Source organism: Eucyclogobius newberryi, unplaced genomic scaffold (assembly GCF_026437365.1).
Source record: "Eucyclogobius newberryi isolate DKJ021-1_F unplaced genomic scaffold, fEucNew1.0.hap1 SCAF_12, whole genome shotgun sequence".
Classification (NCBI taxonomy): Eukaryota; Metazoa; Chordata; class Actinopteri; order Gobiiformes; family Gobiidae; genus Eucyclogobius; species Eucyclogobius newberryi.
Genome location: NW_027315746.1, coordinates 19,570,698 through 19,590,554, shown reverse-complemented (window position 1 = coordinate 19,590,554; position 19,857 = coordinate 19,570,698). Strand labels below are relative to the sequence as shown.

The following is a 19,857-nucleotide window of genomic DNA, read 5'->3' as shown; positions in this document are numbered from 1 at the left end:
TTAGCGTTATGATTTGTACATGGCAGACAACAGGACTGGCAGAGATCCTGAAAGACTAGTAAAGGTAAGTTAAAATTGTATTATTAGTTTGCATAAGGTTAACTAAAACAGCTGGACTAGTTTTACTTTGTTATATAAACATGTTATACCTGGATCATTCAAATTCTTCATCATTTCATTTTTAGTTTGATTATAACCACACATTGATCAAAGAAATTAAATATAAAATTTGGCTTTTCAGACTCCCATCAAATTATAGACTATTTTGGGATTGCAATTAGGAATTGAGTTTAGTTTTGTGTCAGATGCCCTTCCAGATGCATTTTGACAGGCTTGGAACTGGCATAAACTAGACTTTAGACACATTTTTTTAAGATTACAGAAGTAATGCAGTATGTTTACAGTATAGTTATGGCACAGATGTAAGCTACAGTAGATCAATAATGTGACTCTTTTCATGCAGGAGTCTGGGGGATGATCAGTGGGGGATTTCTTGGACATGTTAAACAGGCTGTGCTAAAGATGTAATCAATTCACCTTCCGCTCGATTACGTGCTCGTCGTCGGTGTCCACAGTGGAGCAGTTTACACAGGATTACCCGGCATAATCCATTTACAGTATTTAGGAGCATGAGTCGCCATCTGTCTGTGGGCTATTTATCGCAGTAAGGATCCGTTAGCAGCACAGACAACGCTTTTGGTAAGAATGAACATTGTCATATCAAACTGTATAATAAATAATAGGCTAAGACAAGTAAAGTTTTTAAATCGATAAAGATAGTAGTCGCCTTTTTGAACGATCGCATTCATTGGCTATGTTCAGTAGTTGTCGTAATTTCTGTCACTAAAACATGTAAACGTAACGTGGTTCTAATTTGTTTGAGAATTAGCGCAATTAAAACAGGTTAGGGGATTTGTTATACCTGAAAGTGTTGTTTGTTGAGAAAAAGGTTGTTGCAGTTAGAGTTCGTATTTTTTTAAGTACCCTGAATGTCGCTGACCAGCTGCTACTCAAATTCCCGAGGTTACTTGAACGCCACCTCGCCGCTGGCACACCTGTGGCTGCTGGATGCTGACTTGTTGGTGGTTCTGGGTTTGGTCTTTAGTTAAACCTTGATGTCTGCAAGTTCTCAAATGCAACTGGTCTCCATGCTCTCCAAAAATCTGATCATTATCTGACTTCATGCTAGCAGGTACATCTGATCTGAGTAATCTTTATTTATTTATTTCTGGTTGTTCTCACCTGTGAAGGAAAGTGAGGTAAAGGGGCAAACTAATGTGGAAAAGTCAAAAAATAAAAGGGAAAATGTTAAATATTTTTTTTTCTAATCTATTGTATTTTGTCTTCAAAATTCAACAGAACTTTAAAAAATGTATTAATTGACTGAAACCTGTCACCAGGTGTTCTTGATGATTAGACTCTCTTGGGCATGTAAACACCGACTCAAAATCAGATCATTTTGCTTTTTTAAAAAAAACGTAATTTGTGATATGTTGTTGCTAAAATGTTGTTTACCCTAAGCCTGTTGGTTTACATTATGTCCTTTTTGTTTTTCCTAGGAAACCTCCCGATGATATAATATCGAGAGCCTATAGTGCACTAAACCCAGAACTTTATGCCTGCTGCCGTCTATTACATGGAGTGACATTTTAAACTCCCCTCTTTTTACTTCATATGCAGCAACTAACCAGCTTTTAATAACAATACTTTTGAGTATTTTTTTCCAAGTGTGTTTTTTCAAGTCCAGTGTTTTTCAAAGCTATTCCAAATGATGAGGACTGACAGCAAAGGCCGAAGTGCCTCCCCTCACCGCATAACCTATAACTCCGACTTCCACGCCATCAAGTGCTCATTTGACACTGCGATCACGTCGAAGTCTGGGGCCCGGCAGTCCGCTCTGCACCCGAGCAGACTGCCACCCAGCCTGTCTGACCCGCGCATGTCTCAAACCGGCAACAACCCAGTGAGCAGAGGGCGCGTTGGCAGCACGAGGGGAGCCAAAATTAGTCAAAACATCTTTCTGCAAATGGATAGTCAACAGCTTAAAGCGGATGGGCCAAATGCAGGAGGCACACCAGCACTTTCACCTCAAAGACAACCAATTCCAACTTCCCCTTTTCCTTCAGCCCGAGGTTCATTTGTGAGTTCATCAGCTCCGAGCACCGCCACGGGCCTCTCTACTCCTGAGTTTTTTCCACAAAATAAAAAGCGATCAGAAGAAATAAATTATATTGACAGGGCAGCTCTGGCACAGAAATTCAGCGTAACTCGCAAACTGTTTGAGACAAAGCTAATGGCAGTGCCCGACATTAGGAGAAGCAAGAGGATGGAGCAAGTCGATCATTCCAGAAGCAGTAGCAACAGCTCATGGGACAAGGAAAAAGACCTGAAGCCTGCGGAGATGGACGGCTTGGATGAAGACAAATTCATAAGCCTTCCCATCGTAAATATTTCCTTAGCCAAGCCTTCTGCGCTGGACTCGATGGCAGGCCACCATACATCTTCTAATGCCAGCGATCCAGATGAAGAATCCATCACCCCTTTTATCTGCACTGACTCACTGGATCAACAAACGATATCACAAACTAGTGAGGTGACGCTAGGTGACCATTACAAAGCTGAAAAAGCACACCTAGACCCAGATTTGACCAGCGAGGAGCCGGTAAGAGCTGAGCTAGTTGAACTCGACAACGAATCATCTGAAAGTGATGGGGAGACTGAGAAGGAACTAGAGTCAGACTGGCGGGATACATCTGTGAATTACGTGGCCCCTTGGATAGTGCAGGACCTGGTGGATGATGTGTTTGAAGAACTTAACCTGCAGAAGCTCAAAGAAAATGAGTTCACCGAAAGCGTGCTATGCAAAACAGACGATCGAAGTGGCAGCGTGAACGTGTTTGAGCAGGAGAGCGCAAAATGGGAGGAGCAGGTGAGGGAAGAGTCCCTTAAACCAGCGCATATGGCAGCAGAAGTGAGTGACCCAACAACAGAGGAGAGGGAGGGGATGCAAGCCGAAGTTCTTGATCAAGAGTTGTACAGTTTGGAGAAGGTGAAAGGTGATGAACAGGCGGAAGGAAATGATCAACGTGTGGTGAGAGAGGGAAGCAAGGAGTGGCCGGGATGTGCAAACTCTGGGATCGGGAATGAGGTTTTTGTGGATATTCAAGATGCTCTGTCCACAACAGAAGACGGACGCCCGGATGAGTCTGTTGTGGGGTATGATGAAATCCCTGGAATTCCTGAACTTGGGTCTAATGGTGAAGACGAGACTCAAGCTGGAAAACGGAAGGTCAAGTTCTCCACAGCACCAATCAAAGTAAGGGGAATAAACTTTCTTTCTCTGTGCAGGAAACTATTGACAGTATGAATACAGCATAAGCAATGCTTATTTTGTAGTGTCTACATTGTAGGTTTAAAAGTTTGTTGCCTAAAGCTATGTTTATAAAGCACGTGGAATGAGGACAGGATCCCACATGTTCCTCTGTCAAAGCTGCAATTCAAAGGCAATGAAAACATTCCTACCCATAACTGCATTTACAATCTTAAAAAGTATATACTGTACATGTATAAATATAATCAATTGGTGCACGCTTCGGTTTTTTTGTTCTTCTTCGTAACTTTAACACTGTCCCAAATACTGACTGAATTTGCAAAGGTAAAAAAATATATTCTGCCTATTGCAGTTTTTTAATGTGAAATGTGTTAGCAAAGCAGTAGTTTACATATAGTTCACATGGAATCAATGTGATCTTGGTGTGTTTTAGTGCATTCTAAAGATATACTCACAACTCTTGCATAATAATTTTCTTTAAGGTTTTCAGCACTTACTCAAATGCGTACTACGACAGACACAATGATGACATTGACCCAGTGTCTGCCTCAGCGGAGTATGAACTGGAAAAGCGTGTGGAAAAGATGGAAGTTTTTCCTGTGGAGATCGAAAAAGGTTTCTAAACTTCAATATCAAACTGCTATTTTATGCTACATTAGTGTCACCATCACAAACACTTGTTTTAGGAGAAGAAGGTTTGGGCATCAGCATCATAGGAATGGGTGTCGGTGCTGATCAAGGCCTGGAGAAGCTTGGCATCTTTGTCAAATCTGTCACTGAAGGTGGCGCAACAAAGAGAGACGGAAGGTATGAATTTGTCATTTCTGAACAATTGAGGAGACGGCACATGTTTCTTTTTGCTTTAAAAGTCGATGTTTTTTGTATGCCAGGATTCAGGTTAATGACCAGATTGTGGAAGTTGATGGTGTCAGTTTAGTTGGCGTCTCCCAGTTGTTTGCAGCCACTGTTCTGAAGAATACATCAGGCCTGGTCAAGTGAGTTGTATTTTTAAATAATTCAGCATTGATTATATATATTTTTTTCTCTATTCTTAAATCATGTTAGTTTGCATAATAACTCAGAGGAGAAACTGTTGCTTTTCATTTATTTGCTTGATTTTGACAGGTTTTTGATTGGTCGTGAAAAGGAGGGTGTGGAGAGCGAGGTGGCGCGGCTAATTAATGAAAGCCTGGAAATGGATAACTCGTCCCATACAGTAAGATGATTGCCAAAAATGTTTAGTTTAAGACATCTACATTTTGGAGAAAAAAAACTGCTTATCTATAGGAGCAGAGATGTAGTGAAGGTGAAGACGATGAAAGCAACTCTGAATATAACTCGCTGGGAGACGACGATGAAGAGGAAGATGTATCACAGCTCTCTGGCCTGGATAATCACCAACTATGCATCAAATACCAGCAGGTATGTGGTATATGCAACTTCCATTTTAACATAAGAGGACGAACTGGGATAATCTATGCATTTCTAACTTTTCATAGCTCCAGGTTAAACTCCGAAACAGAACAGACCAACTACAGAGCACTCAAAAAAAGGTAGGTCACTCCACAAGATTGAGATCTCACACAAACCACAGCAGCTTTTGCAATCATTCACTACCTTTGCATTCACATTTGGAGACGGACTCATTTAGCTGTGTTTGCAAAAGCTTTGTTTATGAAAGCACAGCCCCTGCATTTACCATCAGCCCTGCTTTTATCCTTTTTGTGGTAATCTGTGACATAACTGAGTTGGGGACAGTTTTGTAGGTTTTCATTCCAACTTGTTAGATGTTGAGTATAAAATGTGTTATTGTAAAATGAGTATGAAGATGAGTATTACAAAATGCACTAAATAATGAAAATGCGGATGCCCCATTTTAAAATTGGTGCCATGCATAATATTGTGCTGTTGTTTTGTAGTTGCACACAATGAAGGCGCAGCAAGCTTGTTTGCAGAACCAAAAAGCTGAACTAGAACAACAAATAGAAGATGAAGAAGAGAAGGCTGACAAACTGGAGAAGTAGATTCATCTTTTATTTCCGTGTTAATCTGCATTTACCTTACTTTGTTCAATAATATTTGTATCCATATTGTCTTCAAACTGGATGTGGTCAATGTGTTCATTTGGTGAACATGATCATTTTTAGATCAAACAGAAAAACAGGTAATTATCTCACTACTATTGTCCAGGTATTGGCAAGAGGCCCAGACTCTTTGTAGAGTTATCAGCCAGAGATTGGCCGATACCCAGAGCCAATCTGAAAACCTGGAAGTAAAATACAGCAAGGCCAAAAGACTGCTTCGGGAATACCAGAGCAGGTATTTAGAGTTGTTCAATATGAATATCACAGAAGCATCATCATAAAACTGCAGTTTCTAAAGATAATTTCTGATTGTTGCAGAGTGGACGAGGCAGAGAACAGGGAAGCAGAACTGAGGAGAGAGTTGGAGCAAAAACAGGAGCAGCACAAAGCGCTGATGGAAAAACTGTCTGTTCAGGTGAGAAGAGACTTGGAATCACATCAGTGAATTTGCAACTACTAATGCATTTAGTTCTCCTTGTGTACGCAGCAAAAGGAGAGAGAATCTTTATCTGGCAGTAGCAACAACACTACAGAAACTGGTTTGTATGAGACCCTGGTTTTACAGCGTCTTTGGATATAGAATCAAACTTTAGTTGTCGTCCACCAGATGGTGAATGGTATAGCCTAGTCCCTGATACAGGACGTCTAGACTGCAGTGCACACGTCGCCAAGGCTCAACTGGCCCAGAAATCCAAGCGCCACCCTCCCTCCCGGGACAAACTGAGGGAGAGCTTCAGACGACAGGTCAGACACAGACACTTTAAACACTTTGAATAAAGGAGGCGTCTGTGAAATGTGCCCTTTTGAATTCTTGCAGGAAGAGGCACAACAAACATCGGTGGATACACAGTCGCTCCCTGCTCCCACTCCGCTACAGCGAGTCAGCAGAAGTGACCTGTCCAGCACCTCCTCTTTCCCCACGCTCGGCCCTCAACTGCCCTCCAGCTCTCTGTCCACGCCTCCCATTTACATCACCGACACCAACTCTTCACTTCTCACGTCCTCCTCCTCCTCTAAAAAGTCTAAGAAGTTCCCCAATTTCAGGTTGAAGATCTTCAATGTTAAGATTGTCAAAACTTAACTATTTTGTCTGATTAGTCTCTCTTTTTTTTTCTAGTGGTCTTCGGAAGTCTCTCGGCAAAAGGCGGAGTGAAAAGAAGAGTAGAAAATCGAGCAGGTACACAATTTGCCCAGAGTTATCAAACTGAAATGATATGCATACCATGTTAACTGTTTTTTGTACTTTTTGTTTCCTTGCAGGAGTTCTGGCGACTTGGCAGCCGTGCCTATTGGGATCTCTCCAGCGACGTCAGCCACCTCTATGTCTTCATGTCTGCCGTTTCCCTGGTTCGGAGATAAAGGGTCAGAGAAGGTGGAGGATCCGGAGCAATGCAAAGAGAGGCTTAGGTCTGTGTCCAGCAGCAGCCTGCCTTATCTGACCACCACTGGAAGAAGAGACCAGGTACGTACACAAATAAGATCAATACTGTCGTTAAGGTCTCGATTTCCTGGTCCCTCCTACTTGACACATGGCTTTAGATTTACTTATGAATAAACATATACAGGCAAGATGCAGACAACCGCAGAGGACCATTTTGTTCTTGGTTGCAGAGTTTTGGTTTTCCCCTGGGGAGCTCCCGCATGGTGGGTCACGTCTCTAATCACTCTCTGTCTGCGCACTCTTTCACCTTTTCATCCACTGAGGTGAGACTGTCCTTTTCTGTCCTTCCTCCTTGCATGATGTTTTCCCCACCAATTATTTTTTTGTTTGATTCATTTTATTTATTTATTTATTTTTTTTTGTCAGACCTTGGACGACGACTTAATTTCTACCAATAACAACAACCAATGGGAAAGTCTCCCGGTGACGGAGTGGAGCAGTCAGCAGGTGTGTCTGTGGCTGGTGGCGATGAGCATGGACAAATATGCAGCAGAGTTTTCTGCCAAAGGTGTGGACGGGGCGCAGCTTCTCAGCATGGATACTGATAAACTGAAGGTGAGCCCCGGACAAAGAAATATTGCATAGATCTGATGTTTTGTTAGAGATTCAAAAGTTTTTTTTTTTACTTGACACAGTTAGATTACCAAATTACCTTACCTTGTGGGAAAATAATACTGTACAAATAAGCATTTGCTGTAGCCACTAATGTAAATTGGCAGTTGTGTGTCACAACTGGCCAAAAATATTGCCAAAAATATTAATGGGTGTTGCCTTCCCATTTGTACTGTAGGTGCCATGAGACATTCTCTTCTGAATTGTTAATTGCCAAGTATTTTTTATTTTTTTTAATCATTGATATTACAAAAATATTAAATTACAAATGCATTTTCATTGTTGTGGTTAAAGTTGTAATAATTGCTTTAGTTGCATAATTTTAATTGAACTACTGATGTAAACAAGTGGCTTAAGGGGAATGTGAAGAGTGTTCTTCCATCTCGTTTTAGTGACTGTCCTGTTGTACTCTCTGACAGGCTCTGGGTGTCTGCAATCAAAACGACCGCTCTTGTTTGAAGAAGAAGCTCAAGGACATGAGGAAACGTGAGGAAAAGGAGCAGCGAGAGAGAGACAAGAGGCTCAAGGACGAGAGGGACACAGTCGGGACAGAGGAGTCCAGGAGAAGCACCATTCGGACTGAGTCATTGTTGTGAATCCAAATGCCTTTTCGAACTGCATGAGGCTCTAAAATGCCACACACTGACATTAACTTGAAATGTACCCATCTTAACTGGTGTAACGCAGCCTGCAATAATATAACGTACCAGCTGCACCAGCAGATTGTTTTTATATAAATATTTAAATACTTATGTTTTTACTGTTAATTTTAATAAAGTTTACTTATTTAAGAAACCCCTATCTGTGCATTATTGTTCTAATACATACAGATTTCGTAACGTTATAAATATTAGACACAGATGCATACACTTATATTTTTATTTCAAAACATTATTTACATCTGCCATATTTTGCCAACACTTAAAGTCCTGTAAGACATTTGCAGAAAAAAAATGAAAGGCGAGAGCTGTGGATGAAATGTTGGAGACAATTTTAAATGGTAGAAAATGTATTGTGTTGTGTTACTGGTCTGGCTTTTAAAAAAAGTAACAAAGTGCCCCTAAAAAATAAATACAAAACAATACAAAACCCACCCTTAAGTCAACACTGAAAGGCAACATCCACTGACAACCTGTAAGAGTATAGTACGATACCACAACTCCATCCAGTGAAATACAGACTTTGTGCGTGATCATGTGGTTTAGTCCAACATTGTGTTCTGCTGCAACATACAGTTAATGTGCTATTTACCTTCCATCATATGCAAAGGCAGAGACGTACAAGAAATGCATTCAATTAGTCCATGTGCAACTCAATGGTTATCAAAAATGTCCACCATCATGCCAAGTTGTCATCCAGGGTTTCTTTTCCTCCTTTTCCCAATTCTTACTGCTCATTTCCCTTTCCTCCCGTCTGATCCGAACTGCATTGTAACTGGGAATCTTGTCTTCATGTTTGGCCCGCTCAAAAAAAACACACTGCAAAAGGATGGAGCATTTGCATTAGTAATAATATCCCATAATGCATTCATACAATAAAAGGCAAGACTCAAAATACAATGAACTGCTTAAATAGAGGGGCGGAAAACACCACACCGTGCACGAATTTAAACATCACCAGAACCAAACTAGATGTTTACAGCAGAGAGCCAAGGTTTGGCAGATACACCATGTCACCCTTTAGCCATGCAAGTAAACTGTAGCCACACATTTTGCTGTATGTGTGAAAAAAGCCACAAAAAAGGTGAATAATTAAATGCATTCCCAAAGCAACCCAACATTCAAAGGCAATGTCCCTTTCAGCAAAACATTGCAAATAAAATATTTGCTCTATTTAAATACAAGCTGGGTAATTTTACCCTTTGTTTTACGCATTTGTCAGTCTCTCTTTTTCTGAAGGCTCCTCCTTATGCTTTTTGTCAAAGACTCCACACTGAGGAGAGGAATATTGTTAGGTTCAACTTCAATTCTTTGCATATTTGACAGTCATTTCTACCTACTACAGCTGTATTTTAGTATTTGTTCTGTTAATTGCGTTTTTTCCATCCTACCTTCCAAAGAAGAAAAGCCAGCAGGGCCAACAAAAGCAGCCCAAACAGCACAGACAACAAAATGATCCACCACGGCACCCCTCCTCCGAACTGGGCCGAGCGCTGCTCTGGGAACACAGTCAGGCTCACCTGAGGGACAAGGAGATTTTAACAATGGTTCATGAAAAAATCCTCAAAAGTCAAGACATATATTCATATTTACCTCTGTCATAGCATTTTGAAGTTTTGTGTTCTTTAATGTGCTAGAAATACCCAGAGATGCTTTCACTATCACTTCCACATGATGTAGCTTAGAGTAATTCTAAGCAGAAAAAAAATATTAAAAATGTTTTTTCCAATGACACATTTAAATTACTAAACTCTACCTCTATGAAAGTGCTGTTCCAGAGGCGAGAGGTCAGGGTGATGACTGCAGTACTGTCAAAGCCCCGCAGGGAGCACTTGATCTTCACACATTTTGCTCCCTTGCCACAGGACTGGACAGGAAAACACACTGAATATACAGTATAAAATACAAATAACTCAACATGGTAACACTTTATATTCTTACCAAAGTTTCATATTTCTTATCACTTAATCGTGAAAGCGTGGCCTTGTCTTTAATGTTTAAAGCTCTTTTGGTTCTAGGCATGCTGGGTTCCTACAACAACAAAAATACTTAGGATTAGGTTTTTATGTTGAAGATAATTGTATATAGTACAGATTATTTATATAGTACAGATTATGTTTCCACTGACCACTTGCAATTTGTTGATCACATCCATTGGAAAGCACTCAAAGTTGTCCAATCCTGTGGCACTTATTTTCACCAAATACAGGAGCCATTTTTGGTCTTCAGTTTCCCTTGGCCAGTCAATTTCAAGAGAAGCAGTGCCAAAATCTGTCAACCGCTTCCCAAGATTGATAATCTAACAGAACAGGGCAGGTGATTCTCAGCATGACGATTGTATAAAAAGAACATATTACACACTGAACGTTACAAAAAATTGAGCAGCCCCACTCACTCTGAACTGATGAGCAATGGCACTGCCGATGTCACTTTCTGATTTCATGGCACGTTCCCCTTTGACCTCTTCACTGAAATAGACCTGAGATGGTTTGGCAAGACTGAAATGGAAGAAAAAATAAATTTTGTATAATTACATAATGAGTCTGTGTTGTTTAATTTACATGTGTAATTGTTCCATACCCTGTGACAGACAGCTGCAGTATGAGGGCCACCTTTGCCTTTGCCTTGACAGGCACTGTTTTCTGAATGCTTGTCCTTTTAGGAAAAAAAAAATAATAATTTCATTGCAACAATTACGTTTTTTTTTTTAAACAAAACAAAAGTTCTATTCTTACGTATAAGGAAGAAGTTCTATTTCCACTTCAGTTGTGTTGAGAGAGATGCCCGCTGTGCCCAGGATAATGTAAAAGGTTGTCTGTATGAAGGGTAGAAACACAAACATTTAAAATCCAAACTAATAGAAAATGAATGTTTTAAAAAATTGCAATTTTTACCTCTGTTTTTCCTTGGAAGGGATTTCCAATGTCACATTTAGTTTTAGTTCCCTCTTTATTTGCTATGCAAGATACAGTGTTCTAAAAATCAATAAAAGAATGTTAGAATGAAAAAAAATAATAATAATTTGTTACTGTTCTATTTAATTTTCTGTCAAAAAAATTAAAAAGGTTGTCTCGGCGTATTCACTGCACACGAGCCTTACATCAGAACTGCGATAGGCCGAGTAGACGAGAGAAGGCGGTAGAGTGGCATTCACACTGGCTTCATATGCATCATCTCCATTGTGATTGGTCACCGTCACTTCCAATGCAATCTCCTTTTGATCACTTAAGGAGATTACCGGCACACCATCCTCCCTTTATCAAGACAGAATATCAATACATTACCATACAAATTTTTAGGCTGAGCATTTGTGTCTTTTTAGAAAAAATAACTTTATTTGAGGTAAGTTAATGCAACAACCATGCAGACACTTTGACTATTATATGTTATTATTTAGGTGTATTACATGCTCAGTGGAGTGAAGGTTTCGTCGTCTATCGTTCTGTAGCCATATCGATATTTGACCTGCAGGTTGCTCTCACACATATTGTCATCACCACACCCATCTTTCCGGAAATGCACCTGTATAGATCAAAACACAAGACTAAGTAAGCACTTTTAAAGGAGTCACTATTATTAGTCCAGTGTTGCTCCTTTACCAGTGAGCGTGTTGAGTTTGGCTCATCGGCATTAAGAACAGGCGCTGGTGTTGCCACGCTCTGTCTGCGTTTACGTTTGGCATCTTCGATTTCAACAGAAACATCAACAGGGATACCATGCAACTTATCTCGAATATTATCCTGTAAGATGCATTAATAAGATACATTTTTGTACCAATATTAATAAGGATTCCAAATGACTCCGTACCGTGTACCACAATTACCTGGATGACAAGCCGGGATTTCTGACACATTTCCTTGCCTTTGATTTCCAAGTTCAGGATGCCAGAGCTCTTATCAAGAAAAGTGGCCCTCGGAGGCAGTCGGTTTTTACGATGCTCAGCGTCTGCGTCCAGGGAGTATCTAATTGCTAAATAGGCGAATTATTGAAATAATTATCATGTTATTTTATGTTTTTTAATACTGTATCTAGTTACATTACTGTAAAAATGCTTACCCAGCTTGGGAGAGTAACTGGGTGGATTGGCAGTGTAGGTGAAGCAAGCCTTAACCTCTAGGCTGAAGAAAGCATTTTTAAAACATATTATTTTTTTATCAATTTTCTTTAGGGGTCAGGACAGAAAATACTCCCTCTTAGTGTGCATAAAACAGATCATTACTCACTTAAATTGTCACTTACCAAAATTTGTCATCGCAGTTCTTCTTGGTGAGGTCAATTTCTTGAGGTGTGAATGTAATCTTCTTTTCAATGCTGATAACTGGCCGTGCCCTTGAATAATATAAAATATGAATGTTACCATGCATAATAAAGAGAGGATATATGTGTAATTACAGTCTCCACTCACTTGTAGACAAAAATAGCATCAGAAAGAGAGCCCACTGCAAGGTCTGGGTAGGAGTTCTTGTCCAGATCCATGTTGCCGGCCAAAGAGTATCCAAACATCTTCATCCCCAAAGGCTCCCCAGGCAGAATCTAATGTTTCAATGATTCCATTTAAAAGTAATGGTTATGTGTTAGGTTGGTAATAATGCCGCAATATTAAAGATATGAAAACCTTTATTTGTCCCAGAATTTGTAAACTGAAGTTTTACCTGAGCTGCTTTTTTGGACTTGAGACCAGTGCGAGATCCGTGGTATATGTAAACACTTCCAATGCCGTTATCATGATTAGGGGCTCCAACAGCAAAATCTAATATGGAGAAAATAAAAAAATAGTTTAGTTAAAAACGTTTTGTTTTAGTTAAGTTGGAAAGAAATTACAACAAATTATCTCACCATGATAATTATCTTGATTAATATCGCCAAGTTTTGCCACAGCGAGGCCAAACATTGAGTCCTGAGGGCCATCGATTCTTGTGGGTTTGACTTTGTTCCATTTTCCAGCCTTGTTAATATATACATAGACTGCGCCTCCAATTTCTCCATCCTTCTCAAAATATTGTGGGGCTCCAACTACAATATCCTCCCACCTGATAAAGCAATGCTTCATTAAACACATAACAAATAAATTATGTGACATCTTTGTGTTACTAACCCATCTCCGTTGAGGTCAAGAACAGTAACATCATATCCAAAAGATGAGGCCAAGCCCTCCCCTTCTAGAGTGTACTCCTCCAGGACGATCCTGGTTGCCTCTTGTCCTCTTTTCAGCAGCACCACTGCTCCACTGTGGTTGGCTCTGGGAGCTCCTGCCACTATGGTCAGCTGGCCCTTCTGAGTCAGACTCATACCTGTGTCCAGAGAGAAGCCTAGAAGAGAAAGTGGAACTTTTAATGTACATTGTATGAAGGTACACATAAGAACATTTGAAGAGTAAGTATTTTACCAAGATAACTGTTAACAGGGGCCGGAACCAGCGATGGCTTTTTCTCATTTTCATCTCCAAGCTCAAAAGGACCATCTTCATAGATGCCCATTTCAATAAAGGTGTCATTTCTTTGTTCCAATCGAACTATGCCTAGAATGGACAGCAAAATGTTAGAGGACACTTTCTCGACAGCAGTTGAAATTGTAAGTTTTACAATTTGAGTATGTTCACACTTGTTTGATCCTAAATTGAGCCCATTTTAGACCCATTTTACGTGGATTTGGTTTGGTCCTTTATTTAGCCCTGATCTAGTCCAGGTTTAGATCCGGGTTTAGTCTTGGTTTAGTCTCAATTTTGAACCCACCCTTCAATGTCACTGGGACAGCCTGTCAGGACCAGAACAGTGCTCGGCGACCATCTACTGGTGTTGAGCTAGGATTGGTCAGAACCATCTTATCTGGAGGAATATATTATTGTGCTTGTTTTGGGTTGATGAGCTAAACCATAATTCCCTGAACAAACCCACCCAGCCATGGGGAGAAACATGCAAACTCGGCACAGGCCTGGCAACCTACAACATTCTCACTGTGAGGCGAGAGTGCTACCTACTCAGCCACTGGACTAACACAGAGGACACCCTATGGTTGTCTTACCTTTCCAGTTATATGCTCCGGGAGCTCCAAAAATGACATAGTGAAAGTCACTGTCGAAGATAGCTGCTACACCCTGCTGACAGGAGCCAAACATCTCATGGCCTCTGGGTCGGCTCTTACAGAAGTGCCAGCTCCCGCCCTCGCCTGCCCCTGAATCCTCGTTAATGGTCAGGTCCTGATTGAGCATGTAGCAGCGGCCTGTGATGTCACGGGACTCTCCAGGCCTGTTAACAGCAGATCTTATCTGATATCGATGTGCACAAGTCTGTCGGAAAAATCAATAAATAGTCAGCTGTTGATCAAAATGTTATGTATATTTTATCAGTATTTAACACAAACGTTCATACCACAATCTTGCCACCGGGCCCTTGGCTGCTGACAGACACTCCCATCCATTGGTTTTCTTTGTTTTCAGCACTCAGATCCTCTATTGTGAAGTTGATCCATGAATAGGTATTATGTCTACTGCAGTAAAATGTTCACGTGATAGAACTAACCGGTATTGTCAAAGATGACTCTGTCGCAAGAGGAGGAGGTGGAGGTCATGTCACAGCTGTACAGTCCTCCAGTCACTTTAGACTTCTGACCTCTTAGCGCCTTTGCTCTGGGGGCACCAACCAGGAGCCTGCAAGAGATCCACCCATACATTAATGGTGGTCCAGGAAAAGATACATCTCAAACTATCGGGGAAACAACTCACAATAACAGTCATACAACAAATGATGATTAAGCTTTTAAAATATGCATTAGCCTTTTACATCTTTTCCAGATTCTCAAACTCACTTTATAATTTTGTGTACGGTAATTTTCATTCACTCCATATTTGGTATAGCCATAGCTGCCCTGGGGTAGACTGAAGGGAGCAAGGCTGCCAAACTGGCCATCTGCCCCACAGACACTACATTGGTACGTAGGTGGTAGATTGTACATATCATTTAAATATAATACAAGCGCATTCACTCATAAAAGTTTTGTCTGCCAATCAATGGGAAATCAAGTTACTAAAATACTACTCTGTATCATATGCCCGCTCAACACATTGTGAAAGACGAACTGACATTCTTATGGCTGATTTCAACACAGCGGCCATATTCACAGAGAAAGTAACCTCCAAAGCCAATGTTCCATGTCCACACAGTGTATTAGTGTGACTCTTTCAACTGAATACTCTGCTTCACTGGACTGGGATTTCTATCTTTGTCCTCACACAGCTGGCCTTTGTGGACAACTACAAGGTCAAAAGCCACACCCATCTTTATATCTCCATAGGCATCCAATTCCCAGGGTTTTACTACACTATAATTCAAGCAAGTCAGGAATGTCTTAATTCACTGTAAAACTGATGTCAACAAACACACATTTTCTTCAGATTGTATGGGGGAATTATTACTAAGCCAGACAAATTACGCTCTTTGTAACACTGACTGATGCTATTTACATGTGGGATGGTCTAAACCTTCTGAAATACATTTGGAGTTTTGCATCATCTAAATGTCACTGCTTTGCCCTGGAACAACCCTCAGAGACAAACACTTGCTGCTTCAAGCCCCATAGCAGTGGTTCTGCTTTATTTTCACATCAGAACTCTGAATGCACTATAGGAATTGATTGTATGGACAATAGTATGTTGTTATATGGAGTTTGTCTTTTGTATGTTCTTTTAATTGTTCTGTATAAACCCTTTTGTAAAATGAAATATTCCACTCACACACAAAAACAGTTAAATGTAATCTCATAGGTAATCTTTATTGTGCCAGTAGGGTTGTTATTAAAGGCTTGATGCGGTGTCAGCAGGACTCTCAGCAGGACAGTGAGGTTATGGTTTGTTTTGGCCTGTGCCACCAGCCGAGGAAAGACTTAGTCTACAGGAAGCAGCAGCACCAGTGTGTGCAGATGGACTAATGATAATAAGGCTGTAGTCAATTAATCAGTCTGCTGTGTAATCAGTGTAATCACTAATTATTAGCACTATATGACTTTATACGCACAACAGCAGAAAAGACAAGAGTTAGCTGAAGTTTTGGGAGTGGCTGGACAGCTTAATCTGCCTTTTCGGAAGATCATTTTATCATAATTTTGTCTTTCAGTTTGCTCTCTCAACATAGAAGCTTTCACCAGGAAACAACAACATTGTCGAAACATTTTTTTAATCAACTTGTTTGTAAATTGTTTCCTTAAAAAGTTTATTTCCATAGGGACGTAAAGACAATACCTACATACTGTATGGCAAACTTTCCAGTCTTGTACTTAATGAGATCATAAGGGTTCGTTAATATAACTCAGTTTCAACTGAAAAAATTCAGCTAAATGTAATTAGACTAAATAAGGTATCACAAATCCCTCTGTTGATATATTTTGTATCTAATATGTATCTAATATGTCAGCAAAACCTGTCAATTTTTCAGTTTCATATGTCCCAAATATGAGCAGAGAAAAAATGATGTTTCTAAATTAAGCATTTTTCCTATTCACCTCCAGTGTCTCGCCTTAATTTTTAGTCCACCAAGAATTTTCTTTACTCAATCAATGAACATTATTTGTATAGCACTTCACAACAGCAATAACTGAACCAAAGTGCTTTCAATTGCATAAAAACGTGTCAAAATACAAAAATGTATTGAGTGGCTGGTATTGGGACAGGGTCTGTGTATGCTTTTGGTGGATTGTAAGAGCTATGAGGACTGCATAATCTTAGATCATATGCTATTTGAAACCGTAGGTATTTGACAAGGGTATACAAGTATAATTAGATTATATGGAAATGTAATTATCTGTATTAACTGTAGAACTAAAGAAAACCATTAGGTCTATCCTCGGAAGGTTCTGTTTGAGCAATTAAAAGACTGAGTTGAGCGAAAATTGGGTTCCAGGCTCATTTTCAGTGGGTTTGCGGACCTGATGTGGGCAATTGTTTTGAAGCTATATACTTTAAAAGGGTTCAACTATTTTTATTACATTATTCATCTATTATTACTTTGGTCTTTGCTTGTCCTGACAGCAAGGATGTGGGTTGGACCAGTTGAGGACGACTAGCAGAAGACAAAGAAAAGACTGATGTTGTTTATGTGATTATGGATTCTGGGTTTGCTGATATTGTTGTAAATGTGACAATATGATACCTCAATCTGCAGCTTTTAACCATTGAATATTGAGAGGATTCTCCAAACCCATCTTGAGTTACATCTGTGGTTCCGTCTTCTTTGAGTGAAAGCCAAGCCTCACTTCACTTTTTGGTGCCCAGATGTAAAAATGATTCATGCACTATTTGTTCCAACACCATCCATCAAAAAAAATGTTAAGTTAAAGTTGAAGCTAGCCTTAAGAAACCCATCGACACTGGCATTTTGAAATGTATCTGCACAACAACACAAAATGCAAGTACTCAAAGCTCCATCATCACCCTGCCTTCACCTCCTGTAACAATCACTGCCTCTGGCCAAAATCACTGCGGGCAAAAGGCAGAATAAGACCTGATAGGCACCACTGGCAAATGTTGGTGACTCACAGTGCACACCCAACTGTTACACACAAGAATACACACGCCAGGAACACAGAGTGAAGAACTCTACCTGACTCATGAAAGTTGGTAAGCAAAGGAATTTACAGTAGCCTAAGGTTATGTATAAGTTAAAGAACACTCGAAACGATTAACAAGTCATCATCTAACTTGTTTGAGCCAGATGTGCCAGCTAAAAACATAAGACAGCAAATTCCTCCTGTATGTGTTGTCTCAGGTCAGGTGTAAAACAAACTTGCCTTCTTGTCCCAACATGCGCAGTGTCACTTGGCAATAGGCTACTTGTGGCATTTTACACTGAAGGGTTTGACGAGCCCTTGGGTGCTTGACATACTGCTCATCAAGTCTATTTTTTTTTTTTAATGAATGAAAAAAATAGCTAAATAAACAACTGCATTTAGTTTTAGTAAATAGACTACATCTCAATTTAGATGTATCCTTTCTCTTGAATGGCTTGTAATTAGCTCACAGCTGCTTTTTATTTTAGAATTGTTTTTATGTTTTGGGGCTAAAAAAAAGCTTGGGTTTAAATAAATCTGACAAGTTAGAGGAGTTGGACATGAAACTTGTAAAAGTGAATTCTATGCAAGTTTATATAATTCTATTTTGCAAGACTCTACTAGAAATAATTAACAGTCTGCTTGAAGCACCTTGAGCAACAGTTATGATTATTTGAAATGTTCATTACAGTGCACTTTAACACAAATAATGCACTGTTGATCTGGATTTGAAATGAAAGAGTTCTTCTTGATACGCGCGCACTTACATTCTCTTATCCATCGGCTCAAGTTGCCTGTGCATGGCGAGAGAGAAGCCGAAAAGACTGCCCGGATCCCCGTTCTTCCGCAGCACGTTGTCGGTGTCCAGGTTGAAGGCCCGCAGCTTGGCGCATCCCAGCAGAAGGCAGAGCCCGAGCGCACAGGTGATCCGGACCTCCATAACAAAGTGCACTCTCCCTGACCCCGCGTCCTTGGTCTGAAGGAGCAAAGTGTGAGTGACGGAGTGCGCGTCAGTGTTGCCCTGTGTAGACTCCCAACTCCTCCCACCAGCTCTGCTACTTATTACACAGTTATACAGCAGGGCCTGGCCTAGTTCATGCAGCTATCGCAATACCACATAGTATAGTACTTGGTTTATAATGTTCATAAATGTCTTCTTGTTAAAACCCCTAAACCCACTTAGAGCCTACATTTCCTGAAACGCCTGAAAAAAATGAATGTATTTTTTTTTTTTATTAAAACTGAAGCTGATGTCTGTTTTACTCTAATTTGTAGAAACGAGCTCTGCAAAGAATAATTTAGATTTTAAATTCTGCCTAGGTTTTCTTAAATATATGAATGAGTATAGCTGCTTTCTGGAGGGAATGACTGATTGACACTAGATAGAGAATTTGTTGGGTTTTTGCCAATCATTTTATAAAAGCTCAAGGTAAATTCCCTTTCATGAATTTTAGGCACTTGTAATAAAGCTATACGTATCGGCGGAATCCGTATAAAAGTCCTATTATTATTTGTTTTAGTTTATTTTAGGGTCATTTTTTATTATAGGTTTGGAGTACAAACTGACCCTGATTCTTCCAGGAATTATTCATTTTACATGGAAAACGTGGGTACAACATATCAAGCAGCTTGAGAGTTCCCTGTTATCTAATGGTAGACAAAATGGAATAAATAAAGTAAAATTTGGACATCATAAGTGTAATGTCTCATAACTAGGTTCACCCTAGTTGGCCTTATCAAGAAAGTAAAAAGGCCTATTTATTTTTGGCTTAAGGAAACAAACAATATATTTATTATTGGAATGCCTTTTAGATTGGTTAACAAGATTGTATTTTTATATCCTAATCATATTCTATAATACTCATGTTATCCTCGGGTCTGGATGACCCACAGGCGTCTGTTGTAGAACGGCCCTCTCCCTCCACAATATGGTAAAGTGTTGTTGTTTTTCATATTGTCGGTTTGTTTGATTGTTTTATCTGTGAAAAAAATTTAATTAACATTAAAAAAGAAAAAGTGTTTTTAACCAGCACACTTCTATTGATTAAATGCAAATGCAATGGATGACTATCAAGTAGAATGGATTATTAAAGGTCAATATCTGATTCTGATTATAAAATTGTTTGTTTATATTTTGCACGTAGACATGTTCTATGGTTACTGTTGTGTAGAGTCATAATTACAACTAATATA

The 19,857-nt window shown here is 39.8% G+C and overlaps 2 protein-coding genes across 4 annotated transcripts; one reads left to right on the top strand and one right to left on the bottom strand.

Moving 5' to 3' along the window:
* The first annotated feature begins 1,712 nt into the window (after positions 1-1,712).
* Positions 1,713-8,263, top strand: LOC140356379 (uncharacterized). Of its 2 annotated transcripts, XM_072441262.1 has the most exons (18): positions 1,713-3,316; positions 3,814-3,946; positions 4,018-4,138; positions 4,222-4,326; positions 4,457-4,547; positions 4,619-4,753; positions 4,831-4,884; positions 5,251-5,351; positions 5,522-5,650; positions 5,734-5,830; positions 5,903-5,954; positions 6,023-6,159; positions 6,233-6,459; positions 6,533-6,592; positions 6,676-6,877; positions 7,027-7,119; positions 7,223-7,411; positions 7,888-8,263. In XM_072441262.1, exons 1-18 carry the CDS (start codon positions 1,769-1,771, stop codon positions 8,062-8,064), a joined length of 3,651 nt encoding a protein of 1,216 aa, XP_072297363.1. In that variant the 5' UTR covers positions 1,713-1,768; the 3' UTR covers positions 8,065-8,263. The 2 variants fall into 2 exon arrangements, with proteins under 2 accessions (XP_072297363.1, XP_072297364.1); XM_072441263.1 differs by lacking the exon at positions 7,027-7,119.
* A 427-nt stretch (positions 8,264-8,690) lies between these two features.
* LOC140356378 (integrin alpha-6-like) lies at positions 8,691-18,679 on the bottom strand. 2 transcript variants are annotated; one of them, XM_072441261.1, is made up of 26 exons: positions 18,432-18,677; positions 14,646-14,773; positions 14,496-14,575; positions 14,149-14,413; positions 13,514-13,645; positions 13,223-13,436; positions 12,964-13,157; positions 12,780-12,877; positions 12,533-12,660; positions 12,367-12,456; positions 12,184-12,245; positions 11,951-12,096; positions 11,727-11,867; positions 11,534-11,649; positions 11,228-11,381; positions 11,022-11,102; positions 10,863-10,942; positions 10,708-10,782; positions 10,523-10,625; positions 10,256-10,426; positions 10,069-10,158; positions 9,884-9,994; positions 9,721-9,819; positions 9,519-9,647; positions 9,327-9,400; positions 8,691-8,946 (listed from the first exon to the last, which is right to left on the bottom strand). In XM_072441261.1, the coding sequence occupies exons 1-25, from the start codon at positions 18,602-18,604 to the stop codon at positions 9,335-9,337; spliced, it is 3,126 nt and encodes a 1,041-aa protein (XP_072297362.1). In that variant the 5' UTR covers positions 18,605-18,677; the 3' UTR covers positions 8,691-8,946; positions 9,327-9,334. The 2 variants fall into 2 exon arrangements, with proteins under 2 accessions (XP_072297362.1, XP_072297361.1); XM_072441260.1 differs by lacking the exon at positions 9,327-9,400 and having other exon boundaries at positions 18,432-18,679.
* Positions 18,680-19,857: the final 1,178 nt, after the last annotated feature.